Below are 28000 nucleotides of genomic sequence, written 5' to 3' on the forward strand. Positions count from 1 at the left end.
GTGGAAAATCACTCTTTTTTATAGGCATCCAAGCTTTCCTGGTGCGGGGAACAAAGCACATGCTCCTGCTTTTCTTGCGCGCTGCGGAAGGCACGAACCGCGTCGACAGATGCGTGATGGGCGAAGTCCGCCTACGAGTTCGTTGCCGCAGACACCGACCCACTGTCTTAGCCGCGCATGACATGCACAGTAACCACAACGCACAGCAAGACAGCTCCATCGTGAGTTAGCAGATAAGTGGATAGAGGGAGGCGGCAAAGACTTTGCTAAATAACGATAAACGCTAAGGACGAAGTCGCCGAAGGAACCTGCAGCCCAGAGGCGTTCACAAGAGGCTTGAGACCCCGAAGAGAAGGAACGCCGACTAGAACCGGAGCGAGCAGCAAAGGCGGCTTATTTTAAAAGTAAGGCGAGGAACGTGTGCAAGAGCATTTGGGTGGAAATGAAATCCGCTATCTAGGGACAATATGCTAACGCATCTCACACGTGATTAGCTGAACGAGGTAAGTCGCGGCAAATTTTGTTCGTTTAGGTTTCCTGAAAGCCAGTTGAGAGGCCGGCACACGTCCTGTTGTTTGCCTTCCTGCGTTTTCGTGAAGTTTGTGGCTTGCAATAGTCCAGAAAGTTTCTATCCGCCAGCTTTCGATCCTGCAGAAACAATCAGCGTTTTCAATGAGTGCGGGCCCTCTAATCTGCGTTGGAGCCCGAGGGAGATATGCTTGTTGGTCGGAAGCTACCACCCGCTGTTTGCTTTGCAAGAGAGTTCTTAGGCTATCTGCTCGCCTCGTAACAAACTGTAACAAAAATGCTGTAACATGCCGCGTTATCCGGTCAGCGAAGGCCGTGAGAGCCGCGAAGCGTGCTCCGTCGGCCTCGAATGTGGTCAGTGCGCTTAGGCTTGCAGCGCACACACGCGCTCGGTTACAGTGGGCCAGCGATAAGGCGTCCGCCGCAAGCAAGGACATGCGGCCGCCGTCATGCCTTTGTTTGGCCTCCGCGAAGATACTCTCACTCGTAACCACGCCATGCGAGCGTGTCCAGTGCCGAAGCAGGGTCACTGCATCTAGAGGCAGCTTCAGTGACTGCACACAGCTTTGGGGAGAAAAAGGTGCGCCTTCACGATCTCGGAAGCAATCGCGCCGCAACTCAGCGCCATGGCCACGCAAGACAGCACCCAAGTGTCCCTCAACTATTGGTCCCGACGATGGAGCAAGCATGACGCTCCTTGGACCAGGCCTGCCATCCACGAGTGAGTGCTGCAGCGGCCGGCCGCTGGCGCACGCTCAGCGGCGAGGCGCTATGAGAGCGGTCCAGAAAGCGCCTCTTATTTCTGATATTGCGTTAATGCTGAGTATATATGATACTGAAAAATACATGCAGACCCTTCCATGTCCTTTCCGTACGGATTTCATCTACCTTCCGTAGACTCGTGTGTAATTTCCACGTCATTTGCATGACTTCAAAAAGACCCCATCAATATTCATCATCATTATAATCCTGACTACGCCCACTGCAGGGCACAGGCCTCTCCAATGTCTCTCCAATTAACCCTGTCCTTCGCCAGTTGCGGCCACCGTATTCCTGCAAATTTCTTAAACTCATCCGCCCACCTAACTTTCTGCCGCCCCCTGCTACGCTTGCCTTCTCTTGGAATCCACTCCGTTACCCTTAGGGACCAGCGGTTATCTTGCCTTCGCATTACATACCCTGCCCAAGCCCACTTCTTCCTCTTGATTTCAACTAGGATGTCATTAACCCCCGTTTGTTCTCTCATCCACTCCACCCGCTTCCAATCGCTTAAAGTTACACCTATAATTTTTCTTTCCATAGCTCGCTGCTGTCCTTAACTTAAGCTGAACCCTCTTTGTTAGCCTCCACGTTTCTGCCCCATAGGCGAGTACCGGTAAGATACAGCCGTTGTATACTTTTCTCTTGAGCGGTTTTGGTGAACTACTACTTTCGTTTTCCGGATGGGCTCCATATGTTCTATATGGATAGCACATGAACCATACGGAAGCACATGGCATCATGGGTATCTTCATATCTATCCAATCATGTATCGCCACATGCAACGTTTCACTAGGAAGCTGCAATTGATTAGAATAAAGCGCCTAACGAAATGACCACTAGCTGCGGACGGAGTAAGCGTATACTGGGCATAGTCAGACATGCAGACTACACTGACTCCGAAAGTCCCATGGCCTGACTCCGTTTAAAAATAAAAATAAGCCCGGAATAGGGTTTTATACCGGATGTGTCAACTAAACGTTGTGCAACATTTATGCAGGCTTTGATTGTTACAGGCGCGCTTTTTTCGGCTTACCATTGTGTAGGTGCAGCGCATCAGAATAAGGCTAAGATGCGCTTTTTCATGGGGAACAATGAGCGCAAACACTAGACAATCCACGAAGAAATCATTGCGCTTCCTCCTCCTGGCTCGCCAGCAAGAGCTCCCACTGCATCACACTCGGGTGGTCTATTCTAGGCTCTAAGCCTGTCTTAGGGCAGGTCCATGTGACATGCTCTAGTGTAGGTTTACCCTGACACCGCGGATATTCGTCTACATATTGCATAGGGAAAGCCTTCCGTAGCTTGCGCAGGTGCGGGTAGGTACCGTAGTCTGCGCTAGTCTACCGCCTCCTCTTTGGTAAGCCTTTTGTGTGGGGCTGGGTAGCGTTACCGCTGACCCCTGTAATCATCAAGTGTGTCTGAGTACGTGGGGGTAACAGGGTCAAAGGTGCTTCGGGTGCAAAGTGTTGAGTCTGCTCGGTTGACGTACCCTCGAGCTAACTAGTCTGCTGCCACGTTGCCCTTTATCCCCTCATGTCCAGGAACTCACACTATACTGTGTTTAGTGTTTATGTGTCTTCTCGTCGTGTGTAGAATATAATTGGCGATGCTATCGATCCTGCCATGTGCATTTTCTGTATTCTTGTTTGGAGTCCGTCACTATAGTGAGGTTTTGTCCTCTTGGATTACCCTGCGATATTGCCAGAGCAATGGCAGCTTCTTCAGCTGCTTCGTTGCTTGGGTTGTTTATCGTTGCGCTGGTTATTTCAATCCTCCTTCGTCTGTTACAACGGCGATCGTTTTGCGTTGGTATCCGTGCTTTGCTGCGTCCGTGCAGACTACGGACTGTCTCTGAATTCCCGGCTGACCGCTCGGACTCTGGCTTAGTCTTCATGAATCGTGGGAGAATCCTAGTATTGCAATACTCTACCAGGAAGGTGGCGCCAGAGACCTGTCGAATTATATGCCGATTTGTGGACTGCCTGAGGCTTGCAAAGTATTTACCAAGGCAGAGAGTAATAGGAGCAAATAATATTTGAGTCAACCTACGGAATCTAAGTTCTCTTCGATGGCCCGCTGAAAAAAGTTGTATGATGTAATAAACTCATAGACTTTGCCATACAAATATCATAGACTTATCATTAAAATCATAGAAAATTATCATACAAATATCATACATTTCTGCAAAATCATAGTCATAATAGAGATGTCATAGGATATCAGACACATTGTATGATATTGTATGATGAAGCCTCTAGTGGTTATTGCATCATATAACTTTTTTTCAGCAGGGAATTGGCTAAAGCGTCGCGAAGAAACGAACAGACGAGACGTGTGCGCACTACCAACTGATAGGCCGGTTATTTCGCCTAAGACTGCACTCTGCGGCGCAAGAGCGCTTTGCTGCAGGCCGGTTAGGTCATATTGAATAGTTAACTTTTTTCACTGTTCATGAGGGGCGAGTGATATTTCGCGACAGTTTTTAGAATTTCGATACTGCCAATGACGTCGCGGCTGCAGCGTAAGGAATTCCGGGGACACACAGGTTGCAAACGCACGGCCAGAAAGCGCCCGACTGGCAGCGGCAATCGGGAAGAGAGCACGTGACAGGCGGTAGTTCGCACCAGCAGCACAGTTAAGGGCGTCACCTCCAGAGCCCGCAGTGCAACACAAGAAGAAGAGGTCGCGATTGCTCCCGCGGCTTCACATTCCGATTCGAAATACATAATCACCGACTCGCGAGGGGCCTGTCGGAACGTCGAACAATGCTGCACTCCCTTCCTAGCCTGTCCAATCTACCAAAATTGCATACGGAATACGGACCCCGCACACCGTTACCTTATATGAGCCCTGCACATCAGGGGTTGACAGGAAACGAGGCAGCAGACGCAGCCTCCCGCGTGCACCCTCACCGGGCTGTTTTCTCCCTCCTACCCGATAAAGAACCCGATTTTAATCTGGCCTATACCTTCAAAGATGGTAAAACCTACTATCAAGATAGTCATCGCCTTTACCCTCTCCCATGTAAAAGCCTCAAGAAGGCGGATGAGCGGCTCCTTCTCCGCCTTCACACCAACACATTGCTTTGCCCTGCAGCACTAAAACATTTTGACCTTCCTTTAATGGAAGCTGGCCGCACTGTAGAGCGGTGTCTTCGGACACCATCACCTGGTGTGCGCCTGCCCCTCGAACCCGGCTATTTTCCCCATCCCCAACCCGGGTGGAATGGAAGGCGACCCTCCTCGCCTGCCACGACTTGCAGGCCCAACAAGCCTTAGTAGGGCGCGCCCGGCGGCGGCCTACGGCACTGGGTTCGCAAACTAGGGACCTCCACCTAGTGCTTGTAAGGATCGGTCCCTTACGGGCTGATCCAAAAATAACTCCTGCCCTTTCCTAATAAACGTTTACGCCGCCACCACCACCACGTAGCGTCCGCTTTCTTGGGGGGTAGCGTTCCGCTTGCGGGAGCGGCGTTCGACTAGTTTGAAAAGCCTCATGTTCTCAATAGGCGCAGAATCCAGGCTATCAGGTGTTGGGAGTGGCGGGAATCTCGGACTAAGCTATGATTTCCGTGTCGTAGCCAAGTTGTACATATTGGGAAGCCTTGTTGCCGCGGGCGGGCGACGCACTCACGGCCGGGTGGCCGCCGTAGGCGTTAGGCCTAGCGCCGCCGCCACGATACGCAAGGGAAGATCGGCCCTAAAAGGCCTAAATGCAGTCCCACCTGGGTGCAAGTGGTATCCACAGGTAGCTGTCAACTTCATGAATACAGACGCAGCTGCGTTGATGGGGTTCCGATCGAAATTCCGTGGCTCCAGCCAAAAGTTGGCGGAGCCGATGCGCTGCATGTCCTCTCGCTCCTGCGCTCACAGCACCCTCTGCATGCATGCAGCAGCAGAGTGTTTTGCTGTACGTCTCTGGTACGCGGCTTGCAAGAGAAAAGGGCGCGAACGAGACGCCAACCCTACGATGGGCCTGCGCTTCGACAACACAGCGCGCTTCCTGGAGCAGTCCCACTTTCGGAAGCCTGTCGGCAAGCTCAGCAAGTTGCGCTTCGTCCGCCTGTGACTATCTCGCCCAAACACGGATCGGCTGGAGATATTAAAGCCAACCCGCAAGAAGCGGAGGAGATCTAGGACGCTTAAGCCCATCGCTGCGGCCTTCAAGGCTCTCCGTCCAAATCCGAATTTGTACGCATTCGCCTGCCGCCGATATGCACTACCAAAATGCAACTATCTATGGCCAGCTGTCCGATGCCCTAACACGATAAGATTAGATTACTTGGTCTCTCTATCTACAAAGATGGACGGGTTGATACAACACTAGCCAAATTGAGCAAGGTGAGGGACCAGGTTGGTCGGATGATCCACCGGGTTTCCAACAAACGCGGGGGGTTACAGTGCAAAGACGCCTTGTGGCTGACGCATGTTTTCGTGACCAATCGAGTCCTCTACTGGTCCGCTTTACCTTAACCTGCGCAATCTTGACGAGAGTGCCCTGGAGGTGATTCTCAGAAAGATGTACAAGCATGCCCTCGATCTCCTGGTCAACACGTCCAACCAATGCCTCATAGGCCTGGGGATGGTAAACACTTTCGCGGAGCTCCGGAAGGCAGACGACCAATCAATACAGAAGACTTTCAAAGACGCCCTCGGGACGCTCCCTATTAGCCCGACTACACATCCAGCACACAACACTGACGGAAGAGCTCGTACGCATCCCCGAAGTCTGGAGATATGCCCTGCCCGTGAGTCCCCTTCCGGCCAACATGACACGAGACGACCACAGTGGCAGGCGCCTTGCGCGGACGGAGGCACTGACCCGCCGCTATCGGAACAAACGCGGAATCTTCTCCGTGCACGCCTCCGGCCCTCACCATCATCATCATCATCATCATTTTTATTCCAACATCAACATTACAGATGCTGAGGACCGTGAACAAAAAGCCTCTAGCTGGGCTTGACGGGGTTCACGGCCCCTAAAAATCATGGCATTGGCAACAAAACTAGAATACAAACACAACGCATCAGACATGGGAGGATGTGGCACAAAATCAGGACATAAGCAAAACAATTACAAGATTAGTAGAGTGTTTAATGAAGTATACAATGTACGGTGCAATACAGAAAAAGGTAGAAAGTGCAATTATTGTGGCTATGATATATTTACAAAAAAAAAACAGTATTGGGGCTATGAAATAACTCGTTTGTTTAGAAGCGACGGGAGCATATTATGTAGCATCTGGTATCCATAGTTAGTGCGTGCTCGAGGTATTTCCCACAGTTCAGTACTGCGGGTATCCCGTGTTTTTCGTTTAGGTGTCAGGTTTGCTATGCCGCCTAAAATGTTTTTATTCTGTTTAATTCCGTTAGAATAACGCTTAAGGAGCATTGTTTTATAAATCTCAGAAAGTGTGATAATGTTTAGTTCCCTGAAGAGAGGTGCAGTATGACTATCGTATGCTGCGTTTGCAACTATACGAATTGCCTTTTTTTGTAGGAGGTGAAGTTTAGTAATATTTGACAAAGTAGTTGTACCCCACACTAAGTGATGGTAGGTAATATGTGAAGTAAAAAGGGCACTGAAAATAAGGCGTTTAATGCAAACAGGAGCAAAATATCGCAGTCAGGGGTAGTACACGGCAGCACTCGCCCACCAAAACGTCGTGGCGAACGGCCTAATGTTCCGAGCGCGGTGCCGCCATTTTTTCCCGCTCTCGGCGCTTTTACGCCGGTAGCTGTTCATACATTCTGAGTGTTCAAGTGGGTCGCTGTCCGCAACAGGATTTTCCGAGGGCATATGCCACGCTGCAGTAGCATTGAGGAAAGGTTCGCGGAGCGACCGCATGGCGCGTTAGTCGCTCCACCACGCGATACAGTGACATCACAGCTGGCCAGTGTTTGCATCCTTTTCCCCCCTCAGAACGGGACAAACTGGTCAGCTCATTAGTGCTGGTGAACGCATTCTGTGTTTCTCCTTTAACTGTCCCTCCCCCAGTATTCTAAATATAAGGGTGCTCTGTATTAGGCCCAAGAGTCCAGAATGAGAATGCGCCACAAACGCTGTCGCCTCTCTCCTTCCTTCCATGGCAGTCTGCTGAGGGACAACGCGGCGGCAGTCCTGGACGGCAAGCGAGGCGGCACTGTCTTTCTGCCCATGTGCGGAAATGCTCCTGAACTCAAGTGGTGAGCTTCTACAATAACGGACGCTTCCAGTCGAGCCCTAATGCAACGTTCCATACTGCTCGCGCATGTGGACTCAAGGGAACGCCGAAAGCGTGTCGTATTGCCGCGAATGCTTGTGATGTTGTTTGTTAATGCGCAAAGCTGCCGGCATAAGGCTTTGTCGCTTTCTTTGCGATGCAAGATGCGACCAGATTTATCTGGAATGATCACAGCTACGCGCACCTGTGTCTAAGTTGTTAGAGAATGTTGTTTTGCGCGCTTTATCCAAAAAGTTCGTTGTGAGCTTTAAATTCAGTGCGGCCGAGAGCAGCGGTTATTCTGTTGCTGAATGACCGCCGAGCGTGCTCGTTACTATCGCCGCAGCAGATATGCTGAGTTGTAAGCCAAATAAGGTGCTCAGTTCAAGATCAACTTTTAATCAGCAAGGCTCTAAATATCTTATAGCTGCATGCAGCTCTATGTTTACGACAGGTGACCAGTTCATCTGAGAGTTCAATAAATGCAGAAGGGATATAAAAAAAGAGCTGGTGGTTTAGCATTGCTGAGGACCAAATATTGTGCGAATGCAAATTTTTTGCAGGTGGACATCCCTGCCACGTACATGAAAGCGCATTTGAGTTGCACACTGTCCCATGGAGCCAGTTATGCGCCTCGAACATTTTTACCATCAGTGCCAATTTATTCAATATACGCCGGCGGCCTATCCTTCAGCGCCGCATTTCTGCAGCAATGTTGTCAACGCCAACGCGTATTGCTCTAGTGCCATGTTTTTTCACACAACGTTGTACACGCCAAAGCATGCAGCGTACATCTTGCTGTCACTACGGAAGGATGTGCAGTTTCTTTAAATTTATTCCATAGTAGACACACATTATTTCCCTGAAAATCACTCAGCCATACGTCAAGACGAGCAAGTGCGCTTTCATTTCTTGCACGTGAAAAATCTTTACACAAACAGGCTTTTGGGTGCGAGAGTTGTTGCATCCATGAAAACGAAATGAAATGCTGCATGAAAAGTACACCCTACTCTGAACAGAGAGGCATTTTTCCACGGAAAGAGGAAAATTCTCAGTGCACCGAGTCACAAGGACAAGATGAAGCGTGGAGGCACGAGTGACCTGGGCACGCGTCTTTTTTCTAACCACCTACCGAAGGTACAATTCCAATCTATTGCAGACACGTTGAAATCGCCAAGAATAACTTTACCAAAAATGAATTATGGTGAAGCTGTGGTGAAGCAGGTGGTCGGTAAACCGCAAATTGCAATAAAGACAGGCCTCAGTAGCACATTTTCAAAGAGACGCTCTCATGGTCATTAAGATAGGCCAACGCAAAGGTTTGAATACAACAGCTCCACCGCCTCCTGGCTGTTAAACGAAGGAGAAGAACATCTTCATCATGTATTTCATCCTTCAGCCAAGTTTCAGTGATAACTACAATACGCAGATGATAATGTAAGATTATAGCTTCTAGTTGGTGGCTTTTATTTAGTATACTACCAGCATTAAGGTTCAGCAGAGGTAGTTTCTTATCAACGGACGACCGACGTCACTCAGAACCTGAACTAGCCTGGCGACTGGACTGGTGACTTGAGAGTTCAACTTTTGCAGCCGCAGAATCGCCCCACTTTCAATTTATCTCTTATCATTGTGATCTTCTTCCCTTCTGGTTTTTTCCTGTTCAGCACCAAGGCAAAGAAGCTCTGTTTTCCGGAGCGTCTCGCGCGAGTAATCGTTCGGAACAGATATGTATACAGCCCTTTAAGTATGGAGGCGTTTTTCACGATTTCCTGTTTTTCGTTTTAGTCCTGGACGAATATTATGACCAGCCTTTGCTTTCCTGGTTTCCCGACCCTATGAATTCTACCGATCTACCAACAGGTAATGCTAAGGTTTTCAGTAAATTTCTCGGACAACTTTTTGTTTCAATGCCGATAGAGTTTCATCCCGGTCTTCAGATGCTCCAAAGAGCACCATGTCTGAGCACCTATTCGGGTAACTCAAATGAGTTACTTTCGCTTAGGGCTTATTTAGTGCGTCTTCAATGCTTTCAATGCCTGCTACGCGGTTTTTAACTCAGTTTTTTCATATTTGCCTGCTGTGCCCGAAGGGCCGCAACCTCATCTGTTAGTTTAATTTGGCCAGTCAGCAGCTCCTTTATTAGCTCTTTGGTAGTGGCGTCCCCGTATTCGCTCAGGACGAACTGGCGGGCTAGTAGGTTACACATCTGAAAATTTCCGAGCGCATGAGAATGAAACGAGGACTGATAGAAAGGACACACACCACAAAGCGTCGTACTGCAACTGATTTATTTGCATGCCAAGCGCCCACATTTATGCAATGCATCACTGGCACTCGCGGAAAAAGAACAAACATCAAAACAAACATCGCGGTGATACGTCTGGTTACTCCTTGATAGCGGTGAAAGCCGTCGAGTGGAAACCAGGCCACGTCATAAACAAAAAACCGAAACATTATCCAGACAGAGTAAAACGCGTGGAAGGGCAACATTTAGCAACAGCCGTTACTGAGGCATTAATTTTAAAAAATGACGCTCATTTGCACTTGACTGCACAGAAGCAAAGCTGACACACTTATCCTTAAGTTTATAGATTTCGCAAGCTTTTATGATCTCTCTTGTGATTTTTCCCCCCACACCTGCGCAGAACTGTGGTCTGCTCAAAGATAGGCCCGTATTTCTTGCACAGTTCGCAATCACGGCAGTGTATGCCCAGGTGTCGGGAGGCATTCTTGACGTTGTTGTTATGCTCTCTGAGCCTCTCATTCAGGCACCTCCCAGTCTGGCCGATGTAGGCTCGACCACAGGGCAAGGGAATGGAGTACACCACGTTTTCTGTGCACGCAACAAACTGCCGCTGGTGTCTAGTGGTGCAGCTCCTACCCTGACAGCCGGTAGAGTTGACCTTCTTGCACGCTCTGGACAGCTTATTCGGTGCCGAAAATACCACTTCCACTCCTGCTCGCTTGCCTATTTTCCTGAGCTTATGGGAGATGGTATGGAGGTACGGGATGACAGTCACTTTTTTGTTATTTCTGGCTTCTCTTCCTTTGTCTGCCCTCTTGCTTTTTAATGAATGAAACAGCGGAGTTCCTGTCCTGTGCTGTTTCCTAAGTCTTTTCAGTTTGCGTTTAACAAGAATTATCTCTCGATTAATCCAAGGAATTTCACTGCATTTAACTACTTTCTTGAGCGGAATAAATTTGTCAATACAAAACTTAACTGCATTGCAGAATCGTGTCCAACAACCTCAACATCACTCGTAACAGAGCTAAGCTGACATTCCAAATAAACAAGAATCGCGACATCATCACTTCTGCTAAAATCTCTGAAGCTGAAGAGTTGAAATCTGGGTTAGTTGGTACATTATACTTAAGAAAAACCAGCCAAAAAGACGGGGACGAAGGAGAGACGAGGCACACACAACGACTGGACTATCAACTGTGCTTTATTGAAAAAACAGCCAGTCTCCAAGAAAACCCAACAGAGCATGCGCAACTCAACGGCACCGCAAAACCAGCACAAAAAACAACAACAGCGATCTCGTAAGATAGTCAAACTGCGGTGTCAACGGGACAAGTAACCTAATTCTTTCTGCATCAGCGTGATAGAAGCCGTGCTAACACAGTTATCTCCATGATTGCTAATGTGAAATGCTTCGAGGATTTCCCGCTCAACCTTACCCTTGCCTCTACCGAGAAAAGTGACATTGGAAAACAACGGGTAGCACCCGCAATCGCGGCAATGGCGAGGCAAGTTTGCTCCGTCAGCCGGAGTCAGAGAGTTATGGTGCTCTCGTAGCCTTTCATTTATACACCGGCCAGTTTGGCCGATGTAAACTTTTTCGCATGTCAGCGGAATCTTATAAACCACCCGTGTCGCACAAGGAACATAGCAGTTTTGATGCCGCGTCGAACAAACAGGTGGTCTAGTTCTGCCACGCGCGACACGTGAACAAAGGCCTGAAAGTTTGCAAGGAGCAGAAAAGACAACATTGACACCTTGTCTTGCAGCAACTTTTTTGATATTGTGGGAAGCCCCATGCACATAAGGCATCACCTCAAATTTTCTTCTTTCAGCCCTAGTAGGGTCAGCCACCTTTTCGTCACGGCTCTTAATTCTTTGCAGCAACGACTCTGCCACAGCATTCAAAAGCGGTTTTGGGAAACCGGCCTCTTGCAAACGCTTAACCTGGTTGTCGAAACTTGACTTCATGCTATGGTGGCAACTCTTCTGCAGAGCATTGCGAAAACAGCTCATGGCAATCCCTCTCTTGACGACTTTTGAGTGTGCAGACGAGTACGGTAATAAAGCCTTCTTACTCCTAGGTAAAAAACACCAGCATACATGGCCATCGTCACAAAAAGTTAGTTGAAGTTCTAAAAAACGAATCGACTGGTTAGCGGGTAGTTCAAAGGTAAAAGAAAGGGAGCTTGAGCAAGCTTTAAAATCTTCTAAGACATTTTCTACAACCCCATGCAAGGAGTCAGTCGGTGAAAGATTTAACATTATCAAGAAATCGTCAACATATCTAAAAACTTTGCACACTCGTTTGTCAAGAAAAGAGCCTAAAAGTGTGTTGTCAAACTTTGCTAAAAAAATTTGGCACAAGATAGGAGCTACGCTAGCACCAATACAGATTCCTTTTTTCTGTATGAACAGACCGCCCTTAAAATCTACAAGGGTAGATGAAAGATAAGTAGTTAACAGTTCTAAGAACGCATCGACGGAGATGCCACAAGCATTTTGGAAGGCAACTAGGCCGTTCTGTTCAATCACTTCACGCACTGCAACAAATAGTTCGTCATGAGGGATGCTGTAAAACAAGTCCTCGATGTCAATAGAAAACCCAGCGTTGGCTCCGGGAATGCCGTCGCTGGGTACTTCAACCACAGCGGCTGCGCTCGCAACGTAGCAGGGGTCCTGCACATCAAGGGACTGCAGGTGTCGCTGCAAATACTGGCCCACTAACTTTTGCCAGGTGTCAGCCTCGGTCACAATGGCCCTCAAAGGGCAGTCCGTCTTGTGCGTTTTTGCGGAGAAAAAGATTTGGAGGCGATTACCTTTGCAATTCTTCACCCTCTGAGCCAGATTATCCTCCAAATCTTTTTCTAAAGATTTCTAAGATTTTAAAGCTTGCTCAAGCTCCCTTTCTTTTACCTTTGAACTACCCGCTAACCAGTCGATTCGTTTTTTAGAACTTCAACTAACTTTTTGTGACGATGGCCATGTATGCTGGTGTTTTTTACCTAGGAGTAAGAAGGCTTTATTACCGTACTCGTCTGCACACTCAAAAGTCGTCAAGAGAGGGATTGCCATGAGCTGTTTTCGCAATGCTCTGCAGAAGAGTTGCCACCATAGCATGAAGTCAAGTTTCGACAACCAGGTTAAGCGTTTGCAAGAGGCCGGTTTCCCAAAACCGCTTTTGAATGCTGTGGCAGAGTCGTTGCTGCAAAGAATTAAGAGCCGTGACGAAAAGGTGGCTGACCCTACTAGGGCTGAAAGAAGAAAATTTGAGGTGATGCCTTATGTGCATGGGGCTTCCCACAATATCAAAAAAGTTGCTGCAAGACAAGGTGTCAATGTTGTCTTTTCTGCTCCTTGCAAACTTTCAGGCCTTTGTTCACGTGTCGCGCGTGGCAGAACTAGACCACCTGTTTGTTCGACGCGGCATCAAAACTGCTATGTTCCTTGTGCGACACGGGTGGTTTATAAGATTCCGCTGACATGCGAAAAAGTTTACATCGGCCAAACTGGCCGGTGTATAAATGAAAGGCTACGAGAGCACCATAACTCTCTGACTCCGGCTGACGGAGCAAACTTGCCTCGCCATTGCCGCGATTGCGGGTGCTACCCGTTGTTTTCCAATGTCACTTTTCTCGGTAGAGGCAAGGGTAAGGTTGAGCGGGAAATCCTCGAAGCATTTCACATTAGCAATCATGGAGATAACTGTGTTAGCACGGCTTCTATCACGCTGATGCAGAAAGAATTAGGTTACTTGTCCCGTTGACACCGCAGTTTGACTATCTTACGAGATCGCTGTTGTTGTTTTTTGTGCTGGTTTTGCGGTGCCGTTGAGTTGCGCATGCTCTGTTGGGTTTTCTTGGAGACTGGCTGTTTTTTCAATAAAGCACAGTTGATAGTCCAGTCGTTGTGTGTGCCTCGTCTCTCCTTCGTCCCCGTCTTTTTGGCTGGTTTTTCTTAAGTACTCTGAAGCTGACCACGTTAACGGTTTTATCAGTCTTATCACGAGCGATTTGCCAGCAAAAGCATATTAATTTGTGGTCGGAGATGCCGCGCTCATCGTGAACAGAGCCATTACGGAACGACTCGCTTACAAACAACAGGTCCAAGATCGCTGATCTACGTGTACAGTCATTCACAATCTCTTCAAAATTGAGAGAGAATTCATATCTAAAATGAAATCATTAGACGAAGAGAGGCCATAGTTCAAGTTATTCAAGTTAACAGAAGTCGAATTAAAGTCACCGGAAATAATTAAATTCTTAGCACGAAATTTCACCAAAATAATCCTATAGCTTGCTCAAAAACAAATAATCCGAATCCTGCGCGATAAACAGCACAAATAACAAACGTGCTCCCCCAAATAGAAACGTTCAAACACAAACTTTCATGGTCTTCTAACTGGTCGATTTCAAAACCATCGATACTGTTTTTTATAATGATCGCTACACCTCACCACAAGAAGCCCTATCTCTTCTTTGTATTTTATATCCTGATGGTATAACCTCATCATCTCTAATCATATCGTGCAACCAAGTTTCAGTTGGTACGCAGATGTGCGGATCATACTGCAATAACACGTGTTCAAGTTTATTCACTTTATTAACTGTACTTCCAGCATTCAGAGAAATCAGACGGAGCTGGTGTGACTTTCGTTGCGAGCTTTGGGAAAACGCAGTGCACAAATCAGGAACCAAACGGCGAGAGTCTGTCCGTTTATCCGACGTGTAAACTTTGCCATCAGTGCGGAGCTTATCGCGTGTCAGTGACACCTTTTTCTCGCCTGCCTTATCTGCTCTTGCACTTTCCCGCAGCTATTTGCGATTGCGCTGTGTGTCAGCGCTATAATCACTCTGCAAACATATTCCATTCCCTTTCAGCTTCCTGTCATTTCGCAATACTTCTTTCTTGTTTCTCTGCATAGTTGTGAAAACTTAAAATAACCGGCCTTGTCAACGAATTCATATTTGCTAGCGCTTAGTGAACACACGGGACAAGAACACAAATACACAGGACAGACGCTAGACCACAAATACACAGGACAGACGCTAGACGTTCTTGTCCCGTGTGTTCACTAAGCGCTAGCAAATATGAATCCAAATGCTTTCCAACTAGCCCAAGTTTCCGCCTTAATAATTGTCAACGAACCCTTTCCTAGACTGAATTTTTGCCATAGAAGAAGAAATCACGCCCAATCTATGCTTGGAAACATCGCTGACTATTGTATTACGCAATTCAAGTCCAGATTCATTTTCTAGCTCTGAAATTCAAAAAACAACAAGGTTTGATTTGCGATCATGGTCTTCAAAGTTGGTAAAAATTTCGTGCTGTTTCCTCAGGATATCTTAATATTAGCCTTTAGTTGCTCCGTCCCCGCCACATTTGTTTGCAACTTATTGATGCATACTTCAAGGTTAATCAGATGCCTACCAAAACAAGACACGATTTCTTCAGTGCGTTCAAGGCATGCTTTGATGTCTGCAATGTCAGCCCTAGTGGCTTGTTGCCCATCAATAACCAGGGTTTACCTCGATATCCCCGCACAACACCAACATACAGGAACAGAAACAATTGGTTGGTTTGGTTTGGTTTGGTTTATGGGGTTTAACGTCCCAAAGCGACTAAGGCTATGAGAGACGCCGTAGTAGAGGGCTCCGGAAATTTCGACCAGCTGGGGTTCTTTAACGTGCACTGAAATCGCACAGTACACGGGCCTCTAGAATTTCTCCTCCAAAGAAATTCAACCGCCGCGGCCGGGATCGAACCCGCGTTTTTCGGGTCAGCAGCCGAGCACCATAGCCACTGAGGCAATATTCAAACACATGCGTGGGCACAGCAGGACTACAAGAAATGTACCGTCGTTACGTATGGAAGAGCTACAACTAACCCGCGCCACAAAGAAAAGACGCTTTGTGAACGTCCGCCGTCGTGTGTCCTCTCCGCGCCCACTGACGATGTTTGCTGGTGATGCAGTCTTTATAGGCGTCGATCATGATGACGTCTGTCATCCCGATGACGTATTCCAGCTTTGGTTTTGAAACTTAACTGTGTCGTTGCTGATAATGGAATGGTTCCCGGCTTGCGCCTCGCTGAAGCCTGGCAAGGGTGTGGTCGGCGTGATGGGAAGCCACGCTGACGCGTCGCCCGAAAGCAGCAAAGCCTGCGCTACAAAGAAAAGACGCATGGTGAACGTCCGCCACCGTGAGTCCTCTCCGCGACCACCGAACCCCTGCGGGCATCGGCGTTCCTTGATGGAATAATTGTGCTCTGAAATAGAGAGGAGAAGCTGGGATAGGCGATGACACGGTCAGAGCCAAATTCCCGCTGAGACAAGTCAGCGCTGATTCCATGACCGCTGGCGTCAGCACGGACTTCACTGGGAGCGGCCAGATCGAAGTGTGCCAAGACTGGCGAGGTGGTGAGCTCCGAGAGCAGCGCAGCAAAGGCGCTCCCTTTAAGGAGTCCCCAGGACGAAGTCATGCCCTTTTTGAGCTGATAACTGAGGCGGCGGTCGCAGTCGGCAAAGCCTGGCACGAATCGACGGAAGTATGTGCGTAGCCCCAGGACGCTCCGCACATGGTCACAAAAACGCGGCGCCTAGAAGTCCTTCATGACCCGTATAACATGGCCAAAAATTGTGATCTGAAGGCTGGAGGCTTGATTGTGATCTAGGAGGCTGGCGGACGGCTCGGCGGCCAATAGAACACGCTGGCGGAGAAGGGCCCAAGTTTGCCATTTCCTGCCTCATGACGGCCTGAATAAGCGACACGACGGGCAGAGTGGTATCAGGGGCGTGTGATGGGAAGCGTCACATGTGCAAGTTCACGTGGAACGATCCGCGTTACGAAATCGGTGACGAGAGGAGCACCTGAGGGCGCGAAGGATTGAGATCGCTGGTCCTCAGAGGAAGTTGTAGCGGCTCTGTTCGGAAGTCGGGAAAATGGCTGCGGCGGCCTGCCTTTGGCGGCGGCGGCCTTTCACTTCCTGAAATGAACCGCACTCCTTATTGATGGCATCAACCGTAGAGCAGTCTTTGCAAACAAACAACTGAAAAGCGTCGTCTTCAAAGGAAAAAGCATTAGCGCACGTGGCTCACACTGTCTGTGTCACTCATGGCAGCATCGACCATGCGGCAAAGAGCCAAGATGTTCTTGATGTAGGCTACGTAGCCTTGAGCTGGGCATGAGACGTAAGCTGGTTTTTGGCGGCGAGCTGCCGACCATCAGGCCTACCAAGCAGCGTCCTTAACATTATTTAATGGTGTCCCCGCTTGTGAGGTCATCCTCGTGAGTTCCGTACAAGACTCGTGTCGTGCCGTTGAGATAAAATGTGACATTGGCGAGCAACAACGTAGGGTTCCGCGTGTTATAGGTGCTGAGGGTAAGCAAGTGTTCCACATCCGTGCCATCAGTACCGGGAAAGATGCCGGGGCCGCGAGGAGGAGCCGTGACCATGACAGGAGCAGGTAGGGGGGAATCTTGACTCGCCGGGTGGAGCCTTAGTGGTAGGCCCGGCCTGACGACCACTTCGAAGCTCCGTGGTGTGCTGAGCGTAAAGCGTGCACCTCCACCGAAGATGTTTCGTGTCCCAAGGTGATAGAGGCACGGGAATGAAATGGAAACAGCTGACAGGCCGAGAGCACAGGGCCCGCGAAAAGTACAAAGCACAGGGCACCCAAACCCAGAAGTTGTTGTTGTTGTTGTAGCCTTCGACAGAATGGCACAAACCCAGAACACGCTAACCACCGCGACATTTCGTTCACCTCGTCTTCATTCACAATATCCCTTGCAATTAATCCATAGCAATTAACCCGCATTTGTTCCCTCACCCACTCTTCCCGCTTCCGGTCACTTAACAATACACAAAACGTTTTTATTTCCATAGCCCGCTTCACTTTCTCTAATTTAAGCTGAACCCTTTTCACTAGCTTCCACGTTTCTGCCTGTCCCATACAATAGGAAATTTTAAAGAGAAGTATGAATTAGAGAAGTTTGGAGAAGACGAGGATGACGATAAGCATGACGTGGATTAATTCAGGAACAAAGAAGTTGAAGAAGAAGAATCCGGTTAGGTGGGAAGAGTTGATTGGTGGAGAAGAGAAGACGATGACGAAGTAGAGAAGGATGACGTCTACCAACGTAAGGATATAAAGCGCGAGGGATAGCGTGGCACGAATGGGAAGAGCAGAGAAGCGGCGACTTCGGCGGGTCAGGAACACCTCGGCTGGAAGCGAGCAACGCCGGCCTACGGCTCCGGTGATCTCGAGTTCTACGGCGTCGCACTGTAGACTTCTTCCCGTTCCTGAGCCCGTTCCGGGGAGTCAACGGCTGACGCAACCACCTGCTACGGCCAAGGGTCCCTCCAGCGTTGTTGCCACCCATCCGGGTGTGGCCCTCCACACCAACATCACCAGCATCGCTTCCACGGGTACTTATACCGCGAGCTTGCCGCCAGCGACGCCAGCCTGAGCACTTCGAACGCGATCTCGACGCCGCCTACCTGGTGCCACTAACTGGACCCATGCAACGCCGCAGCAGTACCGAACCGTGAGCACAAACGCCGAACGCTAGTAGACCGGGTGTTCGCGGGTCGTGTGTATTGGTAGCCTTTGTGCTTGTGTTAGTTTTGTTCTGTGTGCTAGTGTTTGTGTCGCATAGGGTCCGCAATGTGTCCTTCTATTTAACTGACGTCGAACGCACATGGTTCTTGAATCATGAGACGGATATTCTAGACTGGTCAAGTTTCAATTGCGACAGATTTTTGGCTCTCCGGCTGTTCGCTCTCAAGTAGCCAAGAAGCTCGCTGACCGCATCCAGCGCCCTACCATGTCGTACACTTCTTATATTGAGAATGTACTTGTGAAGGTAAAGGATGCGCAATCAAAGGACGAACCACGAAGAAAGACACAGGGACACACACAAGCGCACTAACAACTGTTTATTTCTTCCTTGAAACGCTTACTTATACACCTGGCCACGCATGCTCAAACGCAATCTCTAACCACAATAGTCATGCCAACGGCTGTTAACGCAGACGCGAACGCAAAAAGTTGATTTCGGCAACGTACAGAGCCACGGACGTGTCACTGATACAATCTACCGCGTTTTCCTTTATGTGGAAAGCTTCCAAAGCCAGCCGCGCTTGTTCATTTTTACTTTTTCCCAGTATCACGGTCTCGTCAAGTCGCGGTGCGCAATTGCGGCAAGAACTAAGATGGGACACAAGGTGTGCCCCTTTGTCTGTGTTGTTCCTGACTTTATTCGCATGTTCCCTGAGTCGCTCGTTTATGCACCGCCCTGTCTGCCCGATGTAGGTCTTACCACATGAAAGAGGGAAGGAGTATACCACCCCTGTGGCGCAAGGGATGTAGGTAGACCCGTGCCTGATTAGGCATCCACTCCTTCTATCACCGCACGTGCGGGCGCACAGCTTCGCCAGTTTATTCGGCGCAGAAAACGCCAGAGGGACACCGTGCCTGCCTGCAACTCTCTTGAGGTGATGAGACACCTTATGCAGATATGGCACCACCACAGGCCTGAACGCTTCGCGTTCACTCGTCCCTCTCATACTTGGCGTACCGACGGTACCGGTCTTCATCTTTCGTATCAGGGCCTCGGCAACCGCCGTCAAGAGCGACATAGGGAAACCTGCTGCCGAAAGCCGGCGGACCTGATTGTCAAAACTTGCCTGCAATTGATGCTCACACGACTTTTTGAGAGCCGAATCCATGCAATGGGTAGCAATGCCTCTTTTCACAATCTTGGAATGCTCTGATTTGTACGGCAAAAGTTCCTTTTTTGCTCGAGGTTGGTAAGACCAACATACATGCCGCACGGTTTCCCTATGTCGCTCTTGACGGCGGTTGCCGAGGCCCTGATACGAAAGATGAAGACCGGTACCGTCGGTACGCCAAGTATGAGAGGGACGAGTGAACGCGAAGCGTTCAGGCCTGTGGTGGTGCCATATCTGCATAAGGTGTCTCATCACCTCAAGAGAGTTGCAGGCAGGCACGGTGTCCCTCTGGCGTTTTCTGCGCCGAATAAACTGGCGAAGCTGTGCGCCCGCACGTGCGGTGATAGAAGGAGTGGATGCCTAATCAGGCACGGGTCTACCTACATCCCTTGCGCCACAGGGGTGGTATACTCCTTCCCTCTTTCATGTGGTAAGACCTACATCGGGCAGACAGGGCGGTGCATAAACGAGCGACTCAGGGAACATGCGAATAAAGTCAGGAACAACACAGACAAAGGGGCACACCTTGTGTCCCATCTTAGTTCTTGCCGCAATTGCGCACCGCGACTTGACGAGACCGTGATACTGGGAAAAAGTAAAAATGAACAAGCGCGGCTGGCTTTGGAAGCTTTCCACATAAAGGAAAACGCGGTAGATTGTATCAGTGACACGTCCGTGGCTCTGTACGTTGCCGAAATCAACTTTTTGCGTTCGCGTCTGCGTTAACAGCCGTTGGCATGACTATTGTGGTTAGAGATTGCGTTTGAGCATGCGTGGCCAGGTGTATAAGTAAGCGTTTCAAGGAAGAAATAAACAGTTGTTAGTGCGCTTGTGTGTGTCCCTGTGTCTTTCTTCGTGGTTCGTCCTTTGATTGCGCATCCTTTACCTTCACAACATCATGTACCAACTAGGCCCTACCCAAGTTTTGTTGAGAATGTACTTGCTCTCTGCCGGCGTGTCAATGCCACTATGACCGCGGCTGACCGTATTCGCCACGTTCTGAAAGGTATCGGCTCTATGGCGTTCAGTGCCCTTGCCGTCCAAAATCTTACATTCGTCGATGCCATCATAGCGACCTGCCAGCGCCTCGATCAGCTACAATCCATCCGTTTGCAACCTGACCCGGCTTCCTCCCTTTTGTCCACCGACTCCGACCTGCGCGTCCTAATTCGTGCGCTAATTCGTGAAGAGCTTCTCACACACGGTTATTCGTGCCTCACCGAACCGGCGCCTCCTGCTCCGTCCTCTGCTGATGCTGGCCTTCGCAGCATGATTAAAGAAGAGTTGGCGTCTATCATCTGCTCTCTGGCACCAGACACTCCTGCTCCTTGCTCTACACCCACGTACGCTCAGGTCGCTGCCATGCCATCTATCTATAGCCCGCCTCCAACGCCAGCGCCGCAACGCGACCATATCACAGCTTTGGCGCCTCCAACCTCACCCCCACCGTTTTATACTCGCCCTGGCGCCCCAGCCGCCCGATTTATTGTTATTGCGGCTTCCGGGGCCATATTTTCCGCTTCTGCCATCGGCGCCTTAAAGACGAACATCGCGGGTATGAAGCCTTCGAAAGCGCCTACACACCTAGTGGTCCCTCTCATCAGCGCCGTTCCTTCACTGACTCTCCCGGACGTTCTCCCTCCAGTTCTGTTCCGCGACCACGCCGTATGAAGACGCCGCAAACACAATGCCGACGCAGTATGCAACGACAACCTCGACCACGACGCGAACCACCTTCAAAACGACGCCGCCATCAAGAAAAGGTTCGACCACACCCCCCCCTCCAAGCCTTGTAGCAAGCTCTCACCTCCGACCTGTCCTGGGCCACTTCGACAATGCTGCCCCCACCATTCTACACATTGACGCTAGCGGTCACGGCCTTGGTGCTTTCTTCTGCAGCGTGATAGTACCTCTAGCGAATATTGCGTTCGTCAGGCGCACATGACTCCTGCAGAACATAACTCACTATCACTGAGCAGGAATGTCTCACCGTCGTGTGAGCAGTTCATAAATCCCGCCCCTATCTTTACGGCCGCCACTTCACGGTCGTCACGGACCATCACGCATTATGGTTGTTGTCTAGCCTCAAAAATTTTACTGGCCGCCTTGGCCGCTGGGTTCTTCGTCTTCAGCTTCTACCATGCCCTGCCACGCCGTTCACCGTCGTCGGCATCGATTTGTATGGCCCGCTTCCTCTCTCTACACGAGGTAATCGTTGGATAGTCACTGCCATCGACCACCTGACACGCTACGCCAACACCTCAGCTTTGCCTGATGTATCAGCGCCCGAAGTTGCCACCTTCTTTCTCCAGTCCAATATCTTCCAATATTTGCACATAACACTCTTTTGATTCCGCAATGCCTGCATGACAGCTGAGGTTACCACAGCCAAATGCTTCTCGTAATCGATGAAGGCTATATATAGGGGGTCACTTATAATCGGTGCGTTTCTTTATCACCTGATTGATAGTGTGAGTATGGTCTACTCACGAGTATCTTTTACGAAAACCTGCCTGATCTTTTGTTCCTTGAAGTCTAAGGTTTTCCTGGCTCTATTAGTGATTACCTTATTGTATACCTTGTAGGCAACCATAAATGTAACCTATGATGAAACTCTGATAGAACAGGTAAAAGCACAAAAATTTTTGGGTGTTTGGTTCAGTGAAGAGCTTTCCTGGACTACGCATGTTAATAAATTAAAAGCTGATTTGGCGCTAATAACTGGGAGCACCTACACGATCAGGAATCTGATACCCACGTCCTTAAAACAGGTGTTATATTATTCTCTTCTTTACTCAAGATTAAGTTATGGAATATTGGTCTGGGGAACGACGACAGCCTATAATTATAAAAACTTAATTGTTGCACAAAAGAAGGTACTACGCTTATGTGAGAACTATAAAGGCGATAGGCGCAACTTACGGACCGGGCCGCTCTTTGTTAAGTACAACATGCTAAAAGAAAACCAGGTCTATTACTTTAAACTGCTGCAGTGGGTCCATCGAAACAAACTACATATCCATCTAGGACAATATAGCAGTACATATCCGATCCGCGAGCCTAAACGAAGAGTGCCTATGATACGAACTAATTATGGTAGCCAAACGCTAACCTTTCAGTCTACTAAACTGTTAAACAGCTTTGGGATGCACATGGATTTCAACAAACCTTTTACTGTTTTTAAATGTGAATGCAGACACTTTTATTTATTTATTTATTTATTTATTCAAATACCTCACGGGCTCCGACTGGAGTATTATGTGAGGGGGGTTACATAACTGGGGTGGGAAAAAGAAGCAAGTAGAACATGGTTATTTTAACATCGTTATACAAAGAACAAGCAACCAACCAGAAAATAGAACTAAATTGAAAAACTAAATTGAAAAACGCACTACAGAACACACTTCACAAGAAAATGCTACTTATTTTTTCTTTGAAAATAACATGATCTGAGATGTGAACAATGTTGTCAGGAAGACTATTCCAATAAATGATTGCACGGGGCAGGGCTGATGAGTTGAATGCAGTGGTCCTTCCCGAAAGGCGCTTAAAACTGAGGTGATTATGCAATCGGTGAGATGTGCGGGCCGGTTTTGTAAGGGGTAGTGTGAAGGAATGATGGCTGTAAACAATTTTATGGAAGAGACAGATAAGTGCTATTGTTCTGCGAGATTCTAAGGATGGAAGGGATAACGAAGCCTTAATGTTAGTTATACTGGAATGTCGGCAATAGTTGCGAGAAATGAAGCGAGCGGCACGATTTTGTACGCGCTCTAGGGAATTAATTAGGTACTGTTGGTGAGGTGACCAAATGGAAGATGCGTATTCAATTTAATTCAGCAATTTCATACACAACTGAATGATATGTGTTTCTAGTAGAGCCTCATCAAATCGATTTAATCATCAATACGTGTTCCGCGGTTTGCACATGGTATGTGGTACCTAACGCTTGTCATTGGATACAAAATTGTTTTGGTGTTCTATTTTTCTTTTCTTTTGTTCATGATGGGGAGATGGCGCGGTGGGGAGCATGAGGAACGGAAAGGGAACGGCTCGTGTTCCTTCTGCGCTATCTTTTCATCATGAACGTTATCTAATTCGCCCAACATTCGGCTTTGCTTTTCTTGTGTATTGGTTTTGATGTTTGTAGTGCCGGTTTTGCACTTGCTGTTTCCTATTGCCTGTGCCCTTTGTATGCAAACCTGGATATGTTTACAGAATCCGCGTTTTCTTACAACTTTGGATCGTTTGAGACTGATGTACAGGACGGTAAAATTTTGCCTTTTAAAGAATTGTTTACATTTTTTCTCTGCTACTGGCCGAAGTATCATGCCTGAGTTCTGTTCGTTGATGCAAAAATTTGTACAAGGGGCCAAGGCCTCGTCAGGCCCTTAGCCTTTAGCCTTGGCCTCCTCTTAGATACTGTCTGAGGAAAAAATAAAGAAAAAAAATGACCGTAATCTGATCCGAACGTAATTTTTCACATTACTGATGTTTCCTTTCTTATGAATTAGCATAATGTTAGCGTTCCTCCCAGCTTTTGGTACACCCGAGGTTTCAAGGGTAGCTCTAGTCAAGCTGAATTTTCAGTTTTTTTTCCCGCATTATATAAATTAATTAGTGAAATAAAGAATTTATCATTACATTTATTATTATGCTAACATTACTGTCGTCTTCCTCAGTTAAAGTAGAACATTTGTTCTGCAGCGAAAGCCTGAACTGATCTACTTTCCCTCTTACCAACTCGCTAATGGCCTACCGCTTCACTAGCCTCCTGCGTTCCGTCTTCAGATTTAAGCTCTTTCGGAACCTTACCATTATGTTGTCGCTACAACGCACGGTTCTGAGGACCTCCACATCCACTGTGATGGCAGGGTAAGCGCACAGCATAAAGTCTATTTCAATTTTAGTCTCACCATTTGGGCTCTTCCACGTGCACTTTGTGTTTTTTTCGTTTGCGGATGAAGGTACTCACGATCCGTAAATTATTTGTCTGTGAACTCTACTGATAACTCTCCCCTGCTATTCCTAGAAAATATGCCACAGTCACATACCGCCTGGTCTCCAGCCTGTTTCTTGCCTGCCTTCGCATTCAAGTCACACATTACTGGAGTGTACTGAGAGTTTACTCCGTTCATTGCCGATTACGCGCCTACATGAAAGATGTGTTTACAATGGGTAGAAGTGGGCGGGGAGGCCAGCAACACCTTCAGCTTGTACCTCTTATTAAGCCTAATTGCGATAGCTGCCACCCTCTCGTTAATACTATAGAACTCTATGTTCCCAGCTATTCTGATTGATGCGGAATCCCACACCTAGTTCTCGTCTGTGCGCTAATCCACAATAACATTGCACATGCCCGCCATTAAGTACTGTATAGGCCTTATCTCTCCGCATAACCTAACTAAGCCCTATGACATCTCATTTAACACACGCTAATTCCTCGATCAGCACTTCTATGTTATAGCCTCAATAGATAAAGTCCTAGCGTTAAACATTGCAAAGTTCACTTTCCAAAGGCTGTCTGTCCGCAGCCAGATTCTTCGCTCCCTCCTTTGCGTCAAAGGTACGTCTTACCGCAACCGTAGTCAGCTGCTCCGCAGCAGCTGGGGCCTGAGGGCCAAGGGTTAATTTTTTGCTCAAGAAGGATTTAACCAACTCTTCATTATTGTAGCTTTTGGTGTTGCCATGCGCTCTTGGTTGTCGATGGAGTATAGATTGCGTGTTGTTTCTAATAAAGCCTTCAGTTGATAGTCAGCGCCGGTCCTGTTGTACTCTTTTTCTTTGTCCCTCGTCTTAGAGCTGTTTTTTCAAAGAAACTAAAACACCAGGGTGGCCAAATCCTGCTCTGGTGAGGAAGTGCGTTGTCGCATCTGGTCACCGAGATCAGGCCACAACCCAGGCCTTGCTACACAATTTCATCGACATGGGGAGTTTTTTGACTGGGTGGAGAATTGCGCGGCACCGTGACTCGAACCCCGGTCCTCTTTCACGCGAGGCGGATGCTCTATCTCTACGCCATCGCTGCTATCGTAGATACGCTGCTATCTTAGATAAATTATATCTTAGATAATCATTGTGCGCACCCTACATGTCCTACGTATGCGTGAGACGTGATCCCCTGTCATCTGCCGTATGTTGTCTCCGCGCAGGTTCTACGACCTCGGCTTCCGCGTCGTGGGCGTGGAGTTCGTCGAGAGCGTGGCTCGCGGCTTTTTCAGCACCCACGGCCTTCCAGTCGTCGAGGACCGCTGCCCCGTCGCCGGCTGCAAGATCCTGCGTGTGGGTGATGCCATTGTTCAGCCACGCCGCACGTTAGTCTTGCGGTTACGGTGTCGCGCAAGACATTTCCTCCTTGCTACGCATGCTGCCTACAGAGATTTTTTCCAGGGCTCATTATTCTGCCAGACTGCTCAGCAAAAAATCGAATCAAATGGAATCAAATTTATTTTCCAACAAGTGGATGGTCGCCTGGGTAAAAGCTGTACAAATAGCTTGACAAAGGCCCAGGAAACCAGTACACAACACAGCAGGAGCAAACAGCCAATTCCAGAAGATCATTAAAGAGTGTTATACAATGCATACATCAATGTGGCACGATATGGAAACAAAACAAAAAAGTTGATCAATAATAAAATCAAAGGAAAAAGCTCAACAAGGCAGAAAGTTTGTAAATGCCAGTACAATATTTAAAGTAAGAACACATGTATGGGTAGATGATATTTGCACGGAGTAGGTTCTCAATTGCTTAGGACTAAAACCAACAGTGTCTTTATATTTGTTGAGAAAAACGGGAAGATTATGAGCCAAGGATTGTAATTTTTAGTCTGTGCTTGTTGTAGTCGGACTTGCCTAACCACGCAGAGCATAAATGAACTATTTTCCACGAATCTGCCCCCACACCTGCAGTCCAGTATGGGTTAACACCACTCCGCTGCCTGGGATCACACCTGCAGTCTTGCAAAACAGGGTGCATTGGGAAGTGGCCTTCCTCGTCCGTCATAGCGCAAGCAGGCAGGCAGGTGCACAACGCAACTTGCTTGGTTCGCGCTCGTGTGCTGCGCCTCATCACGACCATCATCATCGCGTCGTTGGCCGCAGTCGCAGCACACAAGGGGGAAGGGGAGGTTTTTCGCAGTGCGTTGTTCCACCTCCGCTGCCCTCGCACGCTCGGCGTAAGCGGGAGGTGGAGGGAGCGGTGCAACCGTATGCTTCTACGATTGGCTTCTACGGAGCCTGTGTCCGGTGACACGTGAGTGCCCAATAAAAAATAGCACTTTGTCGAAATCATTCAAGTATCCTCCACTACGGCGCCGATTTTAATACGTTGTCATTACAACTCCTTTGTTGGGGAAAAAAAATGTCTGAAGGCCCTTGGCGCCTACGAGTCGCAGAGGTAGTGCGGTCATTCTGGTCGAGGGGCTGCGGTTGCGGCTGAATTTGAATTTTCTAGCTTTGCTACTGCGCAAACTACTAACGAAGCAGTGGCGTCGTGGCAGTGAACGGAAGCTTGTTTCACACCCGGCTTCTCGTTGCCGGTAACTGCCAAGGTCGACAACTGTTGTTCCGAGCGAGACCGATTCAGGAAGGCGAACCCTCGCAAGTGTGGCTGACCATCGGTATGGTCAAGCCGCTCCTTGGTCGCACGCCCTTCGCAACCTGCAAATGCAAATTGACTCTGAGAAAATCAATGGCTCAATAACGGTCTCACTTCTCAATGGATACATGATTAACGCGATGAGGAAAGGTGGGAGTGAAAGCAGGAAAAGAAAGAGAGGGTATCACTCGGTCAGCTGTTGCCTCCGCAGGAAACGCATACTAAATCTTTCCTCTCCTTACCTCACTGCGCGGCAGAGGTGTCCACCCAAAAGTCACTCATTTTGCCAAAAGCAACATTGTTCTCTACAGGGCGGCACAGCGCTGGTCTACGCTTTCGAAGTAATACGCGACGAGCCAATTCGAGTGCAGCTGCGACTTCAAAGCGGCAAAACAAAAAAATATCTGATGGTTTATCCTTGTTTAACCTGGTGTGTACGCGGAAGCTTCTCACACGCTGCCTAACCGGTTGTCCGTGATTTCCTGGTGAAACCGGCCCGTTCCACTCCCAAATTCAGGGAGGCCAATCACGTGGTTAGTCCATTTCTACGACTTGGTTTCCATCGGCTGTTGTTGAACCGACGTCGTCGAGGTGGCGGCTTCGTTCGCGGCTCGTTGTCGGCGCTTCTCCGCTTGCTCTCCTCGTCGTTCAGCGTGCCGTTCTTCCCGTTCTTCGGGCGTCTTAGCCGTACGTTTCGCCTCCCTCACTTCCTTCTCGAGTTGTGGGCCGGCATTGTGCCATGCTACAGCGACCGTTAAGTCCACGAGCCACCGGGTCAGTGCTCCAGGGAGCCCGTTGGAACGCGCCCATAAGGCCTGCCCGTATTTTTGGTCGTTAAAGAGAGCGCTTTTCACAAGCACAATGCAGAACATTTTCAAGGACGCGCGACAATTAAGGCGCACAATTTTTGCGAACCTGATTTAGCGCTTACCTT

The 28000-nt window shown here is 48.7% G+C and overlaps 1 protein-coding gene across 1 annotated transcript in view; it reads left to right on the top strand.

Moving 5' to 3' along the window:
* The first annotated feature begins 1154 nt into the window (after window positions 1–1154).
* Window positions 1155–28000, top strand: part of LOC149337831 (putative thiopurine S-methyltransferase) — a 142783-nt gene continuing 115937 nt past the window's right edge. Inside the window, exons 1-3 of the mRNA XM_089554960.1 lie at window positions 1155–1249; window positions 7383–7475; window positions 25622–25751. Of these exons, the coding sequence (XP_089411086.1) occupies window positions 1155–1249; window positions 7383–7475; window positions 25622–25751 (318 nt within the window). The remainder of the gene's footprint in view (window positions 1250–7382; window positions 7476–25621; window positions 25752–28000) is intronic.

This window comes from Amblyomma mixtum, chromosome 7 (assembly GCF_055824585.1).
Source record: "Amblyomma mixtum isolate Tamu chromosome 7, ASM5582458v1, whole genome shotgun sequence".
Lineage (NCBI taxonomy): Eukaryota > Metazoa > Arthropoda > Arachnida > Ixodida > Ixodidae > Amblyomma > Amblyomma mixtum.